Source organism: Silurus aristotelis (assembly GCF_946808225.1).
Source record: "Silurus aristotelis genome assembly, chromosome: 7".
Classification (NCBI taxonomy): Eukaryota; Metazoa; Chordata; class Actinopteri; order Siluriformes; family Siluridae; genus Silurus; species Silurus aristotelis.
Window position 1 is genome coordinate 23028119 of NC_139580.1, and position 22278 is coordinate 23050396.

Sequence of the window (22278 nt, forward strand, 5' to 3'; positions counted from 1 at the left end):
AAAACCTCAACATCTTCAGCTCTGCTACCTCCAGCTCCACCTCCTGTCTTTTACTCAATGCCACTGTCTCTAATACATACAACATCGCAGGTCTCACCACAGTCCTATAAACTTTCCCTTTCATTCTTGCAGATACTCTTCTATCACAAATCACTCCTGTCACTCTTCTCCACCCACTCCACCCTGCCTGCACTCTTTTCTTTACTTCCCTAACACACTCTCCATTACTTTGCACTGTTGACCCCAGGTACCTGAACTCCTCCACCTTCTCCACCTCTTCTCCCTGCAACCGCATCACTCCACTGCCCTCCCTCTCATTCACACACATGTACTCTGTCTTACTCCTACTGACTTTCATTCCCCTTCTCTCCAGCGCATATCTCCACCTCTCCAGGCTCTTCTCAACCTGCTCTCTACTCTCACCACAAATCACAATATCATCTGCAAACATCATAGTCCAGGGAGACTTCTGTCTGACCTCGTCCGTCAACCTGTCCATCACCACTGCAAACAGGAAAGGGCTCAGGGCCGATCCTTGATGCAGTCCAACCTTCACCCTGAACCAGTCTGTCGTACCTACTGTACCATTATTGGAGTGGGCATTAAAGTCAAATATCACCTTTTTTTATTTATTTATTTTATTTAGCATTAAATAAATCGTGAAAAAAAGCACTTGTGCTTATTGTTTCTAAACGAGTTTCTATGTCTACAATGGCTATTAGTTAATAATATAGATATAATAGTATATTTGTTACTCGGTGTGTATGTTGATAAGGTAAATAGTGGCACAAAATAATTGCATCTGGATCCATATTAAGCATTAAAACTATATATTCCTGAGGCATACAGCTTTGGCAAAATGCCAAACTTTATAGTTTATAGTAGTTATAGTTTATACTTTAAAGTACATATAAACTGAAATGATAAATAGAAAAATAAATAAATAAACTGATAATTCTGATTAATACTAATAAAAGTCTAAGCTTTTGCTGTTATTTCGCTTAGCAACCCAAACATTGTGTGGTATTGAAGATTTGAAAAATTCTGTTTAGTTTTTGTTTTAAAAAAATGCAACAAGAGGCTGTGAGTTGCAATGACTTTTAGCAGGTTTCAGACATTCATATCTTGCCTATAAACACCTTTATCTATAATACAATTACTGTAACCCATGGTCTCCTGAGTTGCATTAATCTTGGAAAATCGATTCTGTAAAAAACCTTCTGCATTTGTAAAATGTTTTATAACCTTAGCAAATTGGGGCTCTTTATATAATGAATACATGTAAACAAACTTATTACTGCAGGGAATCTAAAGGCAGCTTGAACAGTGTGTTGGACAGATGGTCAGCACTGCAGCACCTGTGAATCAAACTGTGCTGTGAGCCTTGGTGACATTATATTTGACAGAAATTATGTATTTTTCTTGTAAACACTGCGGTTCAGGTCAGTGCTATTTGCAGGACTCCAACTGTAGAACAGCATATCAACACCATGCAAACTGTAATGCCCCAGCATCCGAAGCCATTGTCTACTATTCTGTCCTTTAAAATTTGTATTTTTTTCCCCACCAAATTAATTGGGGGGAAAAAATATATATATTCCACACATAGGTGTGATTGTCCGATATCCACATAATTTTGCTCATAGTGTAAAAGGTGTAATGCCTCTGATGTGTTCTTGGGCCTGTAATTATATGATTTCTTAAGCTATTGTGATCAATCAAACAAAGCATAGTAATGTCTGCAAAAATAAAGATCTGGACATGAAGCTGTTTAGTCATATGAGATTATTCCAAAAGTGGGGGGACATTATAATTGTCAAAGTGTCATTTTGCAACTACAAAAAAGACAGAATTAATCTTATATGTACATATAGAGCACAGTCTGATATTAGACAAAAAGTTTAACACAGGGAGGTTAATTTTGCAAACACAGTGTCCACCCTGTTATAAAGGTCAATTCAATGTCTATGCCTACTGTTTTATAAGCTTGTTAAAAATTAAGAAATTAAATACTGAACAAATCTGTGCTTATTTCTCATTGCAGTTACTAAAAATAAAAGCTTGGTGAGAAGTAAAACTCCAGACAGACACAGGTCCTAGTTCAGCCACACGGTGTTGAGCTTCGTCTGGTTCTTGATGCTGGTGTCCATTTTAAGCACTTCTCTGATGGCCATGGTAGCATAGGTAGATGACGGGAGGGAGAACTCCATCTTTAGAGCCCTGTATTTACCCTCTACACCATCAGTATGGGGTTAAAGAGAGAGAAAAATAAGTCACACATGGAAAAAAACAGCACAACTAATACAACACTCAATCTGCATCTGGTTCTTACACCAAAACCTGAGGGAAGGTGCTGCATATTTTATGATGCATTTTTGGCAGCTCTGATTGTAACAATAGAAAAGTCCAAGCACACTGAATGAACAAATATACATTTGAATATCAGTGAACAAGATTTTCCTGTGTGTACCGGTGGATCGAAGCTCTGGTGTGACCACTACTAAGTAATTAGTAGCACCTTTGTTTTATATATACTTGTTTTCTATTACAATACAATGGTTCACAAGACCATGGCTTGTGAATTCACATAAAAAAAAAAAAAAAATAAGAAAAAAAAGAAGAAGAACTTAAAGTCTTCAGGTGTCTCCTTCCTGTATTACTGAAGTAAGTGGATAAATAATTAATGCTGACGCTAAACTGGAAATGTTTTTACACCTGAACATCTGTGACAACTCGACCAAAATTACTTACCCGCTAGAAAAACCGGTGCCGGTTTGTTTTCCAATTTCTCTACATCCGTATGGACCAGAGGCACTCGGGGGTCTTCATAATGAATCAGCTCCCTTTTAAAGATGGCCAAAAAGAGAGGGAGATGAAAAGAGAAAGTGCAATTTAAACCTGGTGCATTACAAGCCGATCTTATTCGTTGTAAAAATGTAAAAATAAATTCAAAAAAAATTTCAAAAATGAATTTTAAGTTACATTCCACTGACCAGGTGACGTCTTTAGGGCATATAAGGATACGCCGATAGGCTCCAGCCAGTGAATAATCTCGTATTTTATGCCTCATGCTATCGATGTCTAGATTATCGGCTGCCAGCATTTCCCTGTAGCCTTTTCCCACTGCCACACAGAGAGCATGAGGCCGACGAGGTTAAAAAGAAACACAACACTGAGACATTTGCAAAATTTTATCTAAAACTTACAAAGGAATTGGAGATGATAAGCAAAAACAAGAAAAATAATATCAAAGAAAATGTATTGTATTATACTATACAAAGTGGAAAAGAAAATATATCGGTATGTTCTGACTGACCTGTGTGTGTGGGATAGATGACATCAAATCCAGGGAGTGGCATCACGATATTATGAATGGAGTGCTGCTCAGCTTCCTCTGCAGACAGGATGTGAGCGATGCCTGTAAAACAAAAACAACGAAATTACACACACCATCATCAAACACCAACCTATCAAAGACAAGTCTAATTCTGTTTTAACAGTCAACATTCTCATGTTTTGGGAAATCATTTCATTAAAATGTTGTTAGAGTAACTCAAACATACCCAATACTTAACACTATAAACAACATTACGGCACTTCAACAAGAATTTCTGCCAAATTCGACTTTTACCAAAATATCAAACCAGTTGATTTAGCGAAAAGAAAACCAGAAAGTCACCAGATCTATATAGTTGCAAGTATAGTGCGTTTAACCTTTTCATTACTGTATTGTTTCTGTCATGCATGCAATATATGTGTGATTAGAATCAGCACACTTGAACAAAACATTCTTGAAAGGTGTTTTGTCAAGAGTAATAAAGGTGTCAAAAACAACATATAGACAAGAGCTGAAATGGCGGCCCGGCTAAATCAGAAGTGTCCATATATGAATTATGGTACTTTTTTAGAAAATAATGAGGAATGTGAGCGTTACACACATGGCTGAAGAGGGTATATCAAGACTATGTGTGGCCTGTGTCTTTGGGTACTTCTGTGGAACGGCCTGGCTATATTTCTTTCCTGAATCAAGTCTTCTTTGACACCACAACCCTGGATTTTATTACATTTTCTTGCTTGCTATTTTAACATTCTTTATTGGATTTGTTGCTATTGAGAATAATTGGCCATGACGCAAGTTGTATAGGTTTGTCAGGTTCTTGATGGCCGTCAAGTGATAGAAACCACTGCAGCACTATAATCCATTCAACAAGATATTTTCTTTAGTAACTATAAGCCCATATAAAAATCAACCATACTGCTTTTCTGACAGAAGTATGATATTGAAAAAGAATATATTGTAATTTTAAAGAATTTACTTTTTAAGACGGTTTTATTTTTTTCTTGAATCGAGGTTTTTCCTGAATTCTCGTTTTGTATTCAGAAATATTAAATTTTTACTTCGAATTTCACAACATTTGCTTTCATATTTCATTTAAATCAAAGATATTTAACTAGAGAATTTGTTTGACATTTATTTACGCCATGATGACCACTTTATTTATGGCATACCCACTTAAAATACAACATTCCTTAACCAGATGGTTTTTTTTTCCAAATTACTAACAAAGATCATTTTAACAACAACATGACTGAAGTAGGTTTTAATTTGACTAGTTACACACAAAAAAAAAGAAAAAATAAATCTTCACATTAAAACAAGCACATAATAAATGAGCATCAAGCCTTTAAATAACTGGAATCCATGCAAATCCATTAATACACTTAAATTATTTTGAACAATACCTTCTTTGAGTATTAGGTCCCCTTCCACAGCTTTAAGGCCATAGGCCTCCACTCTCCTGCTGACCATAGTGTTCCACACAAAACTCTGGTAGCTGTGAATGTACATCAGCCTGTTGTTGCGAGGAATCTGCGAAGCAGTAAAGAAATCAGTTGGTAAAAGCAGTGCGTGAAATAACTGCTAAAAGATGGCATTGGTAGAGACGGAGTTTGATGATAATAATAATGTTTTGTGTATACAATCAAGGATGCACTTTATTAAGAACATTTTATTGCGCTTCACAATTGGCCAATTAAATAATTGAATCTCAAATGTTTAATATTATGTAGAATCCATGCTGCAGACAATCGACTGTTTTGAGAGCAAAACAAGACCCTACTCAATATTACTATGGTGTTTTTTTTTTTTATATACCTTTTAATTTGCAGTGACTAATTTAATAACCGTAGATAAATAATGATGACTGCCGTATGGGGTATGCAGTACATTAATTTAATCGTCATCACCTTCATCATCATTAGTACTTCACACTTAATCATCTTCATCCTTCAAGTTGTATCTTCACTGGTAAGTAGAATTTTTTTTATGTTAAAATTACGTATTTTTAAGAATATTGAGTGTTTAAGAGCAGAGGAAAGGTTAATAAAAGTGTCTGGACGGTTTATAAAGCCTTACGACATACAGGTATTCGGTATACTGTACACATTAGGTTGCCACTTCGCGGCTCGCGGCAGGGGTCTGGAACGTAACCCAGGCGAGGGTTTACTGTACTGCACATCATGATGCACTTCCTGAATGGCCATTTTGTATGATTCATTCTCCTGTCTCACCCAATATGTATTCTAACTTGCGTTACAAATATTTCAATTCAAAATGAAGTAAACTCGACTGTGCTTGAACATGTGCTTATTACTATATGTATGAAATTCTTGCCAAAACTTACAATTAACACCAGTGTGCCTGTTTAGCAGTGCATATGCATTTGTGTACTTACCATTCCGAAAGCTGTAATGATGTTTTTTTTGCCGTACTTAGACAGGCCTCTCAGGAGCTGGCCCTCTACACAGCGTTTCACAGGCAGCTTCTTCAGGGCTGCTTCAGGATCCCGTGTCTGAGCCCATTCCTCTCTACACTTTACCAAATAGCCCTTTTCCGCTAATATCCGTCAAGGTGTGTCAAAGCAGATTGCGAGAAAAAAACATTAAGTTAGAGATTAAGACAGAATTCATTAAAAACATGTTCTGGTGGAGATCATCTTTATAGCCTTTTTACACACACCCCCAGGTCGTGGCTTTAGAATCAGGTCCATCACTTCAGTCCAGTTGTTCTGCAGGATGGCTCTTAAAGTAAAGAAAAGTGTCTCTGAAATTCAGACTCCCAAAACGCTCACAATGTAATGGAAAAAGTAATGCTTTGCAGGTATGCACAGATAAATGTGTTAGAATTATTATTGAATATTCTTGTGCCTGTGTTGTTGACTAAGCAGGTGTGTTATTACCTTCCAACCTGGTGTGTGGGGACAGCTGTAGTGCCAAATCGCTGCATGCCGTAGTAATTGATAAAGCCCGTGTCCCTGAGAGAGGTCATGGCCTGTTCCACCTGTTCACCAGAGCCTGAGATGTTTCTGTGAATACAGAACACAATCAACATCTCAATACTGCTTAAAATAGCTATGCCTTGAAACCAAGACCAACAAAGTTTAATACAATCAATACAACCATTGGCGTATGTATAAAGAAAAACTTTAAAATGCAAACAGAATACACAAAGAAATGTGTAAAATGTTCTAATGGCTGAATCAATTTCAGCACACCATGCAGACACACACACAAAAAGTACAATAAAGGTCTGGAAGTGTACGGACCTGAGTACCACAGTGAAATGGTTCCCTTGAAGCTCCCCCAGTTTCAGTGGGTGCTTTTTATAGCTGAAGTTTCCTAGTTTAAGATTCATCAAGCACTTATTGAGGTGAGCCAATCGTTCGGCGCTGATTCTGAGAAAATACAATAATAGACTTTCGAAAATCTACACAACTCAGTTACAAAAGTCACATATAATTTTAATAAAAAGATCTATATAAACATCAGATTTTAACACACTTTAACACAGCAATCTCTTGCACTGTGATGGCTCTCTTATCTTTTGTGCCCATATAGGAGAAGACATTGGGTCGAACCCTGAGGACACATCAGAAAGCAGAAGAAAAAAAAATTACAATGTCAATAGAAGGTCTAATTTTACTTTGTAAAAAATAAGGCTTTTTCATATTTGTCATGTTTGGTAGCACAATGTTTTGCAAATGCTTATAATGACAAATTACTGTATATGAAAACAAACTGTAAACAAAAGTGTAGGACATAAAACTAAATTAAAACTCTCTGAAAATATTAGGCTGCTCCAAGCACAGATTCTATGCTTAAAGAAAAAAAAAAAAACTTTCAAACATCATCACTTTCAAACATCTCAACATTATATTAATTAAGAAAGCAGAGCTCCACAACAAACCACAATCGAGATGCGAAGTGTCCGATGTGAGTGGTTTTCTTTTATTTGTATTCCGGTCATATTTAATATATTAGGATCAGAAATTATAGTTATGTATGCTTTTTTATTACTTATTACTATATTCCCTGGTTTTCCTAAATACATTTTACATACTTTCTAACCAGCTCACAATTGAGAATACTATTACAAAAAAATAATAATAAATTTTTTTTTAATTAAATGTAAAAATGGTTATTTTATCGACCGTGGTACTGGTCTCTTACTACGTGTCTTTATAGAATAACTCTTTTGGACATGTCAAATGATTTTTAACACACACAAGCACAAAACCTTACTATATGATTAAGAGAATATATTAGAGGTTGACCAAGTCATGTCAATTAATTCGGCACAGTCGGCAAAAATATACTGTGTAACCAAAGTTTTTTAGGGTTGAGTTATAGAGTACCAGAGCAGCCTCTAGAGTTGAATCTCTGACAATGCATGCTGTTTATTTGAAGAGTCTTTTTTTTTATTAATTTTGAATGTAATTGTTTATTTATTTAGTGTTTATTTTTGTTTTCCTTAATATGTATTAATATAATGAATATACTCATTTATTGAATTTAGCACATTTTCATGATTCAGTACTGCAATTGTATTTTTGTAATAAAATTCAGTACTCTTTTACATGGAGAGGTTTTTTTTTTTTTTTTTTAATCCAGTGTATATTTTAAAAACTTTCGGTTGATTAATTGTTTATCAGCAAGTACGATCCAACTTACCTATCCTTATCAATAAAATCCACTATCAATGACCTCTAGAATATAACAATTACTTTTAACCTGAACAGCCAAGTTATAATGACTATTATTCTGCTTACTATATACACTGAGCTACCGAATGCACCATATGCTAATTGCCTTTTACATTACTTTATTTATTCCATGCGCATATCTAACTTCTGACTATACTGACATGCAGATTCTGCAAAACGTAATAACCACATACATTAATAAAAATGAAAAAAAAAAAAAAAAGAAATAAAAAATAAAGCCAAAAATTTTTTGATTTCACAAATAATATAGAGTTTAAACCAAACTGTGTTAAATAGCATTACTATTGGATCATATATACATATGGGATCACCAACACACCTGAGAAATTTGGAGAGAACATTGATGGCATCCATGGTGTCTTTATTCTCCTTATAAAGCACAAAATGGCAGAAGCTGCCACGGTTCTTAGGCCACGAGTGTTTTCTTGGTGCTTCCATGAAGAGAAATACAGACAAAAAAAACAAAAACAAAAAAAAGAGTAAGAAGGTAAAACAACAACCTAGTTTAACAGCTGCAAGTAAACATTTTTCAATTCAATTATCAACTCCAAGAAACATTAAAAACTTAATACCAATTCCCCAGTACATCTGGACAGCAACTGTCCCAAATGTAAATCCAACAAAACAAACCCATGATTCCCCCAACCCCTCTTATGGAGCTGAGTGGAGGAGAGGTTCTTACCTGCGGCTGTTCGAACTTCTGTCCCAATAAAGAGGAGCATTAGGAGGACAAGAAAGTGTTACTAAGATTGGTCAGGGACCAAAGTAGAGAACCCAGAGACTGGGAATGATTTGCATGCAGGGAGATATGCTACAACCCTTCTTTATGGCAGGGTGCTGACTAGAGCAGTAAATGCTCATAGAACAAAATTCATGGCGCTCCATCTGGCTTTATCATGTCACATATTCATAAGGTGAATAGTCTCAGACTAAAGTTGTTATTTTAAGATAAAGGCAAAATCAAAAGATCTGGTAGGTCACACATAGCCTTTCATATTGATGTCTAACAGCTTGACTTGGCAAGAAACAAGAACCCAATTGCACCCAGATCTCACTGACAATACTTTAAAAGCCTGACCATAAATAAATCTTTAAAAAAAAAAAAGTGAAAAATTTACCACACAATAAAAAAATAAATAAAAAAAGTCCAAAACACAAGAAGGATCAGGTGTGAGGGCACCGGGTATGATGTTGAGCTAAATTATGTTATGTTTTGTGAATTTATCCTACACTGGTCTGATTTCAAGATCTACTAGATCTCTCGGTAGCCATTTATAAATCATTACCTCATCCGAAAATCTCCCGAACTTGTGTTATACGCTAATGTTTAGTCCATTATGATGCCGGTCAGTAGAAATTCCATTTAATTTCCGATTTTACTGTCATTTTATTGCTTTATTCATCTTGACTGTACTCCCTCACATAGATCCTGCATTATATGAGCTTCACTCTGTCAATGTTGCTGGAGCTGAATTCTAGCAAACACGTTTTTAAGAAAGTATTAATGCCTTAAGAAAAATATTTTTCCTAAAACAAAGACAAAATTTTTATTAATCTTTCAAGAAAAGTAATGAGTAGCTATAAAGCTTGATTTTTATAGCTGTCGTGGACGGCAACAAAATATTTATTTTGTTACTGAAGCTAAGAGTATAGTTTTTCATGCATCTGTACTTTATCAGTAGATTTTGGGAAACACTTTTATTTCTCAATATTTTAACAGCACTATATTACAGAAACAAATGCTACTCTGAAGTGAATTTCTTCGCAACTCTGAGGTGAAAACAAATTGCGTTGAATAAGAACCTGTTGCTGGATGACAACTGTAACCCCATGCTTCTCACGAGAGTTTGTGTGGAGTTAAGTTACCATCACTGTGTGTCTGTAACAGAAAAATCTCTCTTTACAATAGAATGGCGTGCAGAAGAATTTATGCAGTTCACGGTTCCATTATCATCATTTTGTTCTCATAGAGCAGCATTTAATTCCTAAAATGTAGTTCTTTTGCTCAAGTACAAACAATTTAAAAGAAGTACTTTACTGGGGTAATATTTAAGCAGGGAACTGAAGTACCTTAATGATATATTTTTTCCACCACTGATTATCTTTTTTTTTTTTTTTTGGTGGTGGTGGCTTATGGGGGGCAAACCACATATAATTAAAAAAAATTGATTGTAAAAATTTTTACCATTTTACCAACCAAATTATGTAATGTATTTTAGTTGTTTGTGTTTCACCATAAATAGTTCTAATGGTTTTAGTACTAGCAAACACTTGTATGAATTAGGTGATTATAATTTGTCCAGATTGAGACTCTTAATAAGATTAATAAATTAATAAAATCTGAATCTCAGGTAATATTAACTCAATCCAGACACTTTAGTGTGCACTCAACCCTCTTTCAAAAATATGCACAGCTGCCTCAACACTATGTCCATGCACCTGTACATGCCAAAATAATTTTTAATAAATGGATCATGCAAGTTAAAGTATGGAGAGAGACTGTGAGATGACATGTGATGAGTTCTTACACATGCGGAAAGTTGCATCTCTACATAACGTCCTGTAGAAATACAGCCATGTTTGTTGTACAATGGAGTGTGAATGCTCATTACCCGCTAGTGCTTTTTTCCCGGCCGTGTGATACGCCACTATGAACCTCTTGCCCTCTCTTTCCTCGGTTTTGGTCTCCAGGCCTGGGTATAAGCTTTTGATTGCTTTATGAAGCAAAGTACGTCTCTCCTTGGAATCTCCTTCCACCTGTGCGGACGAACATACAGCATATGATGAATGTTTTCTGATACACAGATTTTACCAGTAAATGAAAACACGTACGCCGGCAAATATAATGATTCGTTTAAGGGTTTGGTTTCAGCACAAAATGAATACATGACTTCACACACAATTTCTGAGGTTATATTCAAATTCTGCATTCTTTTCTTAATTACTTCCTCAAATTTATAAATCAAGTTCGGCGAGATTGTTTCTGGCTGGTTAAATCTCGAGTCGGTAACTGGACGAGAGTCTCATTTCTTACATTTTATTAAGAATAAATTATAAAATAAAACGGATAAAATTAAATTAAAAATAAAAGATTTTTTCTTCCACACAATTGCCTTGCACATAGTTTGAGAGCTTTTGTGCTGCTAAAATATGTACTCTGAGCTTTTAAAAAGTACAACACAAATTCATAAACAGAACATATCTCACCCGAATACGCCTCTATAAAATGTTCCCAAATGTATCTTAGCTGTGTTTTAAATGTAAATCTGAAATAGGAACATCGATGCATTTATTTCGGGACTAAGAAAAATCTTTTTGACATGAGGTACATGAGATGGTTCAGAAAATACTGGCTAGAAAATTCACATTGTTTCCAACTATATATCTGTAAAACATCACTAGATTTCTCTACTGATTCACACTGTTTAAAATGTCATTACTTATCTGCCAAAGAAATGCACTTATTGTTTGGTCATCATCTCAAATACAAATGTTGAAGATGGCTAATATTCTCCTATTGGACAAACTTACACACGTACAGAACAAATCTGAATTATACTGGCGGATACGGACCCCTTTATGGGATTTACTTGAACAAGCAAGACCCTAGCGTGGCGTGTATTTACTTTTGTACTGTAAGCAACTTGTAGAACATTTAGAATCGAGAAGTCGAGAGTGCTGGGGTATTAAATTGATTATTTTCATGAGCTTGGACACAGTTAGAGCTTTAAGAGAAGAACATTTTCACATGTAACGGTGCAAACCGATTCACCTCAATCGCCACATTCCCCTCTTTGTTTTTCATGAGCTGCAGATCAGCAAGCTGTTGTTTTTGCTCTTCTGTCAGGTCCTGACACTCTACTGGCTCAGTCTCTGTGGGTGCATCCTACAAGACAGGGCAGACAAAGACTGATAAATCACTCGTTTATGAACGATAATCTGTGCAGAACTTATTTATCAGGTAATTACTTGAAAGAGATGGTTCTTAATCAGCCCTGAATAAGCTTTTAATACTGTTCAGGCATGACTTACCTCAGTTTCTACTGGTATGGAGAGGTCGTCTAGCCGCAAGATCTTCCCCTCCTTGCTAATTTCATGAACCACGAAATCAGAATACCTAAATAAAGACAGGTACTGGTGTGATTATTCAAACACTACCTCACTCACTCAATGAATAATGGCGCCATTTTAGTCCTGGGTAAAATTCACTGGCAGAATATGGAACACTTGGACAGCATATTTATTATTATTGAAAGATACCACAAAGACATTGCCATGAATGAAAAGACACCATGTTATTGTTATGATCTAACCTCTCTTTTAGGATCCCAGAGAAGCCTTTATGGTCACTGACAAACTTATGGATTCCTACATCCACTTCACTGAGGCCGTATTTCATCATATCCGCAAAGCTCTCTCCTTCTCCGTCTCCATCTCCATCCTCCAAAGACTCCTCTTCTCCACCCTCCTCTGCTTCCATCTCTTCTTTCTCACCCTCTGTTTGTTTAATGACATGACTGCCATTAGCTTCATCCTGAAGCTTGACTTTCTTTACTGTATGTTCCGAATCCTCCTCAGGGCACGCTCGCTTCTCCCCAAGATGAACGAGCTCGGTTGAAGCCTCTTTATCCTCCATTTGCACAAATCTGCAGTGAGGATGAAAGAAGGGAGGAGTTTGCCAAGGATTGTCCACATAGTGCTATACTTAAAATAAGGTATCAATATAGAATATTGTAACTATATATAACTATAAACCAACTTGGGTTACTCACCTGCAGGAGAAAGTCTGTCGAAGAGCAGGAAAAATCTTTTGCCTATGATGGGGTTTTTGAAGACGCCTTGACAGGTTTGAGAAAAAGCACACTACTGAAGAATAGGGGCACAGAGTGAAAGATCTGTTGGGAGGAAAAACATCTCATTTAATGCAAACACATGGTGTTCAGTAGAAGCACAAGTAAAAGCTGGACACACTCACAATCTGCATTCTAGCATCTAAAATTATATTAAAACAAATAACTGATTGCATTAGTAGTACTGCATGTGTTGAATATCCAAATATAGTCAAGGCATCAAGCACTCATTAATCATTACATGTTTCCACAACCTTGTCGACACTGTAGGAACTGTGATGTCTCCTGCTAGCATGTGTGCAGCAGCAGCTAGTTTAGTTTGGTGTTTAGAAGCCAAACATGACCGTCTCTGGTTAGATAACTAAGACAAGCTCATCATGCATCGTGCACTACAGCTCTAAACCTGCCAGCAGGCCATCATTTTTATCTTTACTATAAAGATGTCGCCTCATAATCCAAAGCTCACCTGATCCAGACAAGTCTGATTGGCCGCACTGCTTTCTCCAGTAGCAACATGTGTTACTGTGCTTTCTAACCCGGAAGTGTATAGTCGAATAAGCCACGCCTTCCAGTTTATTTAATTTAAATGTCAAATATTTGTATTTGTATTAACGCCAGGAGATAGATGTATAGATGTTTTTTTATAAGCACTAAATTATTATGCATTAATAGATACACACACAAATAATAATAATAATAATAATAATAATGATGATGATGATGATGTTTATGATGATAATAATAATGTCATGTCATGTTTACACCAACTAACCACCTCGAACATACACGTTTTATTCCTATAAAAATTATACTTATTACAATTACGCTGATACTTTAAACAACATTTAAAAAAAAAAAATAGAAAAGGAAAAAAGTATTTACTTTATTATTATTATTATTAGTATTATATACAGTACAGACCAAAAGTTTGGACACACCTTCTCATTCAAAGAGTTTCCTTTATTTTCATGACTATGAAAATTGTAGATTCACACTGAAGGCATCAAAACTATGAATTAACACATGTGGAATTATATATGGAATTATGATATACATAACAAAAAAGTGTGAAACAACTGAAAATATGTCATATTGTAGGTTCTTCAAAGTAGCCACCTTTTGCTTAGATTACTGCTTTGCACACTCTTGGCATTCTCTTGATGCCTACTTTGAAGAACCTACAATATGACATATTTTCAGTTCACTTTTTTGTTATGTATATAATTCCACATGTGTTAATTCATAGTTTTGATGCCTTCAGTGTGAATCTACAATTTTCATAGTCATGAAAATAAAGAAAACTCTTTGAATGAGAAGGTGTGTCCAAACTTTTGGTCTGTACTGTATATATAATATATATATATAAACTTTTGGTCTGTACTGTATATATATAATATAAAAGAGAACTGCACCAACTATATATACTATATATATATAGTATATATTATATATATATATATATATATATATATATATATATATATATATATATATATATATATATATATATATATATATATATATATATATATATATATATATATATATACAGTACAGACCAAAAGTTTAGACACAGGCATCAAAACTATGAATTAACACATGTTTATATATATATATATATATATATATATATATATATATATATATATATATATATATATATATATATATATATATATATATGTATGTGTCATCTGTGGAGAACTTCAAGTTTCTGGGCACTACCATTTTCCAAGACTTTAAATGGGAATCCAACATAAACTCCATTCCCAAAAAGGCCCAGCAGAGGATGTACTTTCTACGCCAGTTAAGGAAGTACAGTCTGCCACAGGAGCTGTTGGTGCAGTTCTACACTGCAATCATTGAATCTGTTCTGTAGACATCAATCACCATCTGGTTTGGAGCAGCAACAGAACAGGACAGGAACAGACTGCAGAAAACAGTTAAAACAGCAGAAATCATTGGTGCTCCCCTGCCCACTCTCCTGGACCTGTACCATACAAGAACCAGAAACCGGGCACTAAAAACCACTACTGACCCTTTGCACCCTGGACACAACATCTTTCAGCTCCTCCCTTCTGGCAGGTGCTACAGAACCTTGTTCACCAAAACTGTCAGACACAGGAACAGTTTCTTTCCCCAAGCAATTAGCCTCAATAACAACTCACTATTAATTTATTCCCTGCTTCATATCATATCTATAAGTACTGCACTATAAGAACTGTCAGTCATCACATTATCCGTGTATGTTACACACATTATGGCTGCTATATGTTGTATAAAGTCCTAAATACTGTACCCTACCATGGGTACTACCATGCACTACCATGCACTCTCACACTTTATGTACTTGATCTGTCATATAATCTGTATCCCTATTTAATACTTATACTGTCTATATTGTCTCATATTGTCTTGTATAGTATGTTTTTGTCTCGTCTTGTCTGTTTTGTCTTGTATAGTCTAAGCTGAATGTATGGTTTTATTTATGTCTCTACTTTGAAAGTCACTAACAGCTGAACCCAAATTCCTTGTGTGTGTCAACACACTTGGCCAATAAATCTGATTCTGATTCTGACTCTGATTAAATCTTATAAAAAGTATAATCATCAAAAACGTTGATATTTTTATTTTCTTTCAGTCTAACATAATTGTTAAAAAATAATCACAACTTTCAAGCTATATAAACTATATAAGAAAAATATACATATATATTTTTGTACCATGCCCAATTTTGTACAATTATGTATTTCGTCCAGTAGATCGTGCTGTGGGAACCCCAAAATTTATTCAAACTACACTTTAAAACTTTGTAGAATTTCCTGAAATAACTTTAATATCATTTTATTATCGTATTTCTTATTTCTGCTGGATAGTTTCTTCATATAAATTAAGCTAGTATAGTGTTGTTACAACACATGGAACACATCAGTCAGTAGTCAGTAATAACTAAATTATGTGGCCAGATGGATTTGGGCTGCTTGTGCATGAATGTGACCTTGTATTGGCTTTAAATGCAGTCTACAGCCTCCCAATAAAATGTCAATGTAATATTCAAATGGGCATTACATTACATTACATTACACAAGGACATTGATCATGCAAATGAATCAGAAAAAAAATTATTAAAATTATGTTTCATTCACAGTGGCTGCAGTGAAAGGAGAATTGTTTAATTGTGTTAATTGTTTTTTTTTTTTTTGCTTTAGTAATAGCATTTATTCTCACTGCCTGAGATACCTGTCTGTGATTCAAAGCTGTTATACTGCGTTTCTGTTTAATATTGATGGTCTCTATATCCATGGCATCATAATGATGGTATTAAGAGGTTGATTGATTAAGACAGGACACCACTGGAGGCCTTTGACTCGTCTATTGTGTGTTAAATATATCACGTGGAATCTATCTATCTATCTATCTATCTATCTATCTATCTATCTATCTATCTATCTATCTATCTATCTATCTATCTATCTATCTAAAGATGATTTAGAGAGGCATATATAAAATGTTGTCAAATTTACAAAAATATTATTAAACGTTTAAGTTAGAATTTTTTTTTAATGTTTACATTTTTAAGAGTCGACTCGTTTACGAGGAGTCGATTCGTTCGCGTGGTCGGCTGAGAGAGCGCGTGCGCGCGTCTTCCTCCGGCGAGACGGCTGGAAGAAGCGGGCCAGCGCTGCCCTCGACCGCGAGCACGGAGCAGACATCATGAGCTCCAGAAAAGGTAGCGGTAATCTTACTTCTTGTATAAATATCCACAAAACTGTCTGTATAAATGCTGGTACAGCTTTTAGAAGCTTTCTGCTGTACCACAGAGAGTGTCTGTGTGTCTGTGTGTGAGAGAGAGAGCTTTTGGTTGAAAGATGATTTTATCGGATCTTATCGCGTTGTTCTCCCGCTCCTCCCCCGGTTGTATCTTTACCCTTCCCCGATGTCTCTCCTCCAGTGATGGCCATCCAGGCTCGGAAACGGAGGCCGAAAGGGAAGAAAGACAAGGCGGCTCATCATCGGAGGTAAGTGAAATATCGGGCGGTGTTTTTTGGGACCGAATGCAAGTGATGCAGGTTCCCTAAACATGACAGGGTCAGAGCCCTGGATATATACACACCCTTAACGGTCATGTCACACACACACACACACACACACACACACACACACACACACACACACTCGGTACAGCTTAGTATTCCAGCCTACAATAATGGCCGGAGCGGAGCGAGTCGGAAGTTGCTAATGGCAACGAAGGCACTTTGTGGGTCTGCCTATTTCTTCCGTGTTTGTAATTAAAAAAAAAAACCCGGACATATTGACCTACATGGATTTGGGATGTCATGACGTGACATGCTTCACATGACACCTAAAACGCACTACAGCACTCAGCGGCGTGTCCATGTGTAGTGCTGCACCACATCCCACGTACACACACACCGCTCAGTACGTGTCCTGGGAGAAACACCGAGGACGGACACACGAGTCAAACGCATTGTTTACGTTGTCGCCTGGATCAAAGCCGTTCCTGGACACTTGTGGGTGTGGAGGGTGACGTCAGCGGGCAGCCGTGATCCCCGGTTTCCCGCCACGCTCGCGCTCCAGAATGTGCTCGAATGCATGGTGCCGTACATCTTCCCTGATGTTCTTTCTGCTCAGACCTCACACACACACACACGACCGCACCCTGACACCCAGACCCACTCCATGACCTCTTCTTTAATAAATATGCACTCATTTCTTTTTGAAACCTAAAGGCAGATCTTAATTGGGAAAGCTGTCTCTGGAGCACATGTTGTATTTAGCTGTTATCTAACAAACTGTATATTAAGCACCATAGACGCCTTAAAGACAGTCTTGCACTTAGGATTCGCTCTTCGCATCTGTCTTGCAGGCATTTGCTCCATAACCCTGTGTGAATACTGGGTTCGCACTTGCTTAACGACAGCCGACTCTTAATTTCCTGTGTAATTCTTCAACACAGAGGCAGGGTGTGGGGGAGATGAACATGCCACATGACTACAGTGCAACTTTAAAGTTTTCTCAATGTCACGCTAATTAGTAAGGATGCTGATGGTGGTCCGGAGTCTCATTAAACAGGCTTTGGAGTTTTGCACTGAGAGGGGTAAAACGATGATGTAAATGCTTATCAGTGTTGGACAGTAGTGCACAAACCATGTTCTTGAGTAAAGTAAATAATATTACTCCAGTAAAAGTACAAGTGCTCTCGTTAAACTTTTGCACTAAAAGTATAAAAGTATTTGCTTTCAAATGTACTTAAGTATGCAAAGTACTATGATTTATTATGGCTATAATGTACCTATTATTATTTTCTTCACTGTTTCTTAATCTTTATGTGAAAAGACTTTAATGTTACTTTCAGCACATCTATTAATACAATTATATTAATGAGTCAAACACTGATTGATATTTATTACAATTATCATGAGCCTGAATCCTTTTTTTTAATTACTTATGGCAAGTTAGAGTCAGGAGTTTCTTAATCATTTATTCAGCTTAAAATCTTCTGCTTGCTGTTTAACTGACGCTGAACTGTATGTTGGTGTAAGTAAATACCACCAAACAGCAATCAAAACAAGTTCAAAACAGAGCGTGGGCTCTACCCTGATTGGTGGCTTGCTGTGTGTTTGACCAGTTAAGTTTTTATCTGCTCATAAATAAAAAGGAACGACTTATTCCACCAAATGTAGTGGAGTAAAAAATACTATAATTGACATTGAAATGTAGTAAAGTTAAAGTAAAAGACTCCCCAAATGGAAATATTTCACTAAAGTACAGATACATGAAAAAGCTACTTACCGTATTTTCCGGACTATATGCCGCTACTTTTTTCCCACGCTTTGAACCCTGCAGCTTAAACAATGAAGTGGCTAATTTATGGATTTTTCCGGTGTTTTTCCCGGTTTCACAAGCTTCATGCCAAAAAACTGAGCCCCATATCATTAGACCAATAAAATTGGGGAACGGGTTCAGGTGAACCAATGAAACTCTTTATATTAAATCAGATGCGCTCCCACTGAATCGGGCCGCATCACATCATAAATATGGATGCGGTTCCTCTGACGTTTGACCTGCCGCTCACTCGGACTGTCTACAGGAAATGCGAATCATTCGTCACGCTGAAAACAACCGGGCATGAAAAAACGCACTTCACTTGTGTTCTAGACTGCACGGCATCGGGAGAAAAGCTTCACCGATGGTGATTTTTAAAACACACGACGATGCCAAAAGATAAACTTTTGAGAGAAATAGTTGTGAAAGGAAGGAGGAAGACAGTGAACAATGACTTTCTTGGTAGGCTACTGTTTAGATACAAGTCGTGTAGCAGACACTGTCTTTCTTTAAAGCCTGTGTAAAGTTCATTAGTTTCAATGTAGACACCTGCGGCTTATAGACAGGTGCGGCGTATTTATGTTCAAAATAAAAATCTTTGTCAAATTTAGTGGGTGCGGCTTATATATTGGGTGCGTTTAATAGTCCGGAAATTACGGTAAGTAAAGTATGGAATTACATATAGTTTGTTACTGTCCACCACTGATTCTCAGTAGCCAAACTACCGACATAAGCTCTTAAACTGGTTTATGTTTCATCTGAACAATTTTCCAAAGCCTTCAGAAGCTTGGAATGCAAGGGGAAGAAGTTTGGAAAAGTCAGATTGTTACTTTTAATCCTATAAAGACTTGAAGCATTTAATAGCACAGAATACTGCAGGGGTAAATAATGATTATTACCTTCAGCACGCTGGAAAGACCACATTTTTGTCAGAGATCAGATTTTGAAACCTTAGTTCCACAAAAGGTTTCTGTGGTCTAGAGCCTCAAACCATTATGTGGGCTCACTTGCAGCTGGGTGTCTTATAAAATATATGGGCAGATGAATTGTATGTGGACACCTGGCTATAACACACATATGTAGATCTGCACACTGTTGCCACAAATTGGAGGTGTGTGATTGTCTAGAATGTGTTTTGTATGCTTAACATTGCAACATTGTCCCTGTTTGGAACTAAGAGGCTCAAACCTGTTCCAGCCTCACAATGAGCCTATACACAAAATGAGTTTGAGGAAGACATGAGTTGCCAAGGCTGGAATGGAAGAACTGCACATAACCCTGACCTGAACCCTGATGTACACATTTGGTGTAAACTGTAACTGACTGAAACCCAGGTCTCCTTGTCCTCACTAATGCTATTGTGGCTGAATGGGCACAAATCTTTTTTAGAAGAGTGGCAGTTATTATAAAAGCAAAGGGGAATAAAACTAGAATGGGATGTTCATCAAGGAAATGAACACTGGGTGTGATTGGTTAGGTTTTGACAAACTTCTGGCTATAATATAATCCATTTTCACTTATGGATTGGATGTAAATTAATAAATGTTTGGCATGGCCATGTCAATTTCTGAATTTTCTAATTCTAACTAGGAAAAACCAAAGACAACACCCCCTCAGCTTGGAATTCCTCCTGGAAAAGGTCAGGAATTATGCAATTCTAAACTTCTAGACTTCTAAAATTCTTCCAGAATACTTTTTTCAAAGTACCAAAACAAATCTTATTTCAGATTAGACCAGCCATCCACACTTAAGCTTGGAGGACAAGCCTTTGCATGAGTCTAATGATGGTATATAATCAGTATTTCTCTATAATTTGTAAATAATTCTTGCTTACTCTGTAAGGTCTGTATGAACAACTAACATGAATGATTTACAAGTGTCTGAGCTGCCTTCAGTCACATAGTTTATATAAATGTATGGGATAAGAAGAGCTGCAAAAGAGGGTCTGCCATAGAAACTACTCTAGTTCATATTTAGATATCTGGAGTCATTGAATTTGAACTACATTTTCTCTAGTTGTTTATGAAAACATCTATAGTGCAGTATTTTTTCAGATTCAGACCTGAACCCCCCTTGATGTATGAGATATCTAAATGCGGCGTGGGATGCGAATTATGCATCTAAAAACATCCCTCAAAAACATTCATTATGAGCTCTGACTACATACTGTGATAACTCAAGAACATTACAATCTCTTTTGTAGAATAATTTCTCATTTCTTTATTTTTTATTAGAAATTTAATTGAGTCTGATTGAGATTCTTTTTTCATTGTTGGCAGTAATTTATCATCTAGCTCTACTTTCAAGGCGGTATGAATATAAGCTGCATCCTTTGCTTTAATAAGGCTTTCCTCATGGTGTTCACTCAAATGCACACAGACAATGATGGATTTTAGCAGACATTGAAACAGAGGCCTAACTCCATCTGTCTTTATCTCAAGGATCAAGCAATATATTTTTTCCTGTGGTATCACCAAGACTTAACCAATACAGATTTCTTCTTGATTTACTTTTCCACAGTCATTTAATGGATTGTGTAACATTTCCACACGTAACTTTAATTAATTTTAATCATGGTGTATGGTGCAATCAGACACATTAATGAATTAGCAGGCATGAAGTTAAAAAGGCTTTTTATTAAGGCAATATTTTGTCTATAGTTAACAAAATAAAAATTTAAAACGAGCATTTAAAGAATTGCATTAGGGCATGTAGGGTAGGAATCTGACAATTCTTTGTTGAATCACATTAGGCCTAACATTGATAGTGTTTTCCCTGTTTTTAATTTTTGCTTGTATTTGTACATATCAGCTTCAATATTAATTCACTATAAAGCTTATAAAAGCCAGTATTAAAAACTTAGGATTTAGAATGCCACGTGTTTTATGAATGAACATTAATTGGGCAAGAATTTGCAGAGCCAAGATAACAATATTGAGTTGGGAAAAAAAAAAGACTTGCCCTAACCCTAACCCTAAATTCTTCCAGAATTCTCTTTAAAAGTACCAAAACAAATCTTATTTCAGATTTCAGAAGACCAGCCATTCACACTTAAGCTTGGAGGACAAGCCTTGTCATTAGTTTAATGATGGTATATGATCAGCATTTCTCTATAATTTGTCCTGTAAAGAGAATTGTTTGGCGGACACTCCATAGATTTTAAAACGTGTGTAGTTGTTGGTATGTGAGCAGATATTTAGAACTGATTTTGCTTTAATTGCAGAAGTCTGAGGTGTTCCTTCACAGGATTGTCTTTGTTCATTTTGGCTTCTTAGTAACAGGCAAGCTTTGTTGTTTTGTGTTATTAACTTGAACATATTAGGTAACAGGAACTAGCTCATCTTGTGGAAACTCTGCAGCATTAAATTCTTTAATCATTATGAGGTTGCTGTGTATAGTATGAATAAAACACTTCAGGATGTGCTGCTTTTGGAAAACATTTACCTGCCTATTGTCCATTAAGGTAATATTCGCCTGGTTATTTATTTGTTTATTTTTTTTATTGTTATAATTTTTTT

The 22278-nt window shown here is 36.1% G+C and overlaps 2 protein-coding genes across 6 annotated transcripts in view; one reads left to right on the forward strand and one right to left on the reverse strand.

Annotated features, from left to right (window-relative positions):
- Positions 1-1754: 1754 nt before the first annotated feature.
- pus7 (pseudouridine synthase 7) lies at positions 1755-13474 on the reverse strand. Of its 3 annotated transcripts, none has more exons than XM_083546301.1 (17): positions 13380-13474; positions 12836-12958; positions 12377-12709; positions 12096-12180; positions 11836-11949; positions 10676-10820; positions 8383-8494; positions 6841-6918; positions 6606-6734; positions 6240-6365; positions 6020-6081; positions 5736-5896; positions 4744-4870; positions 3317-3418; positions 2994-3123; positions 2752-2843; positions 1755-2233 (listed from the first exon to the last, which is right to left on the reverse strand). In XM_083546301.1, the coding sequence occupies exons 1-17, from the start codon at positions 13427-13429 to the stop codon at positions 2097-2099; spliced, it is 2106 nt and encodes a 701-aa protein (XP_083402427.1). In that variant the 5' UTR covers positions 13430-13474; the 3' UTR covers positions 1755-2096. The 3 variants fall into 3 exon arrangements, with proteins under 3 accessions (XP_083402427.1, XP_083402429.1, XP_083402428.1); XM_083546303.1 differs by having other exon boundaries at positions 13081-13387; XM_083546302.1 differs by lacking the exon at positions 13380-13474 and adding an exon at positions 13168-13324.
- A 3043-nt stretch (positions 13475-16517) lies between these two features.
- The window catches only part of srpk2 (SRSF protein kinase 2), an 80085-nt gene continuing 74324 nt past the window's right edge, over positions 16518-22278 (forward strand). For 2 of the 3 annotated variants that reach the window (XM_083546254.1, XM_083546253.1), the window contains exons 1-2: positions 16523-16643; positions 16866-16932. In XM_083546254.1, coding sequence (XP_083402380.1) covers positions 16628-16643; positions 16866-16932 — 83 coding nt within the window. In that variant the 5' untranslated portion in view covers positions 16523-16627. Of the gene's footprint in view, positions 16644-16865; positions 16933-22278 lie in introns of all 3 variants that reach the window. The other variant, XM_083546251.1, reaches the window with a different exon arrangement.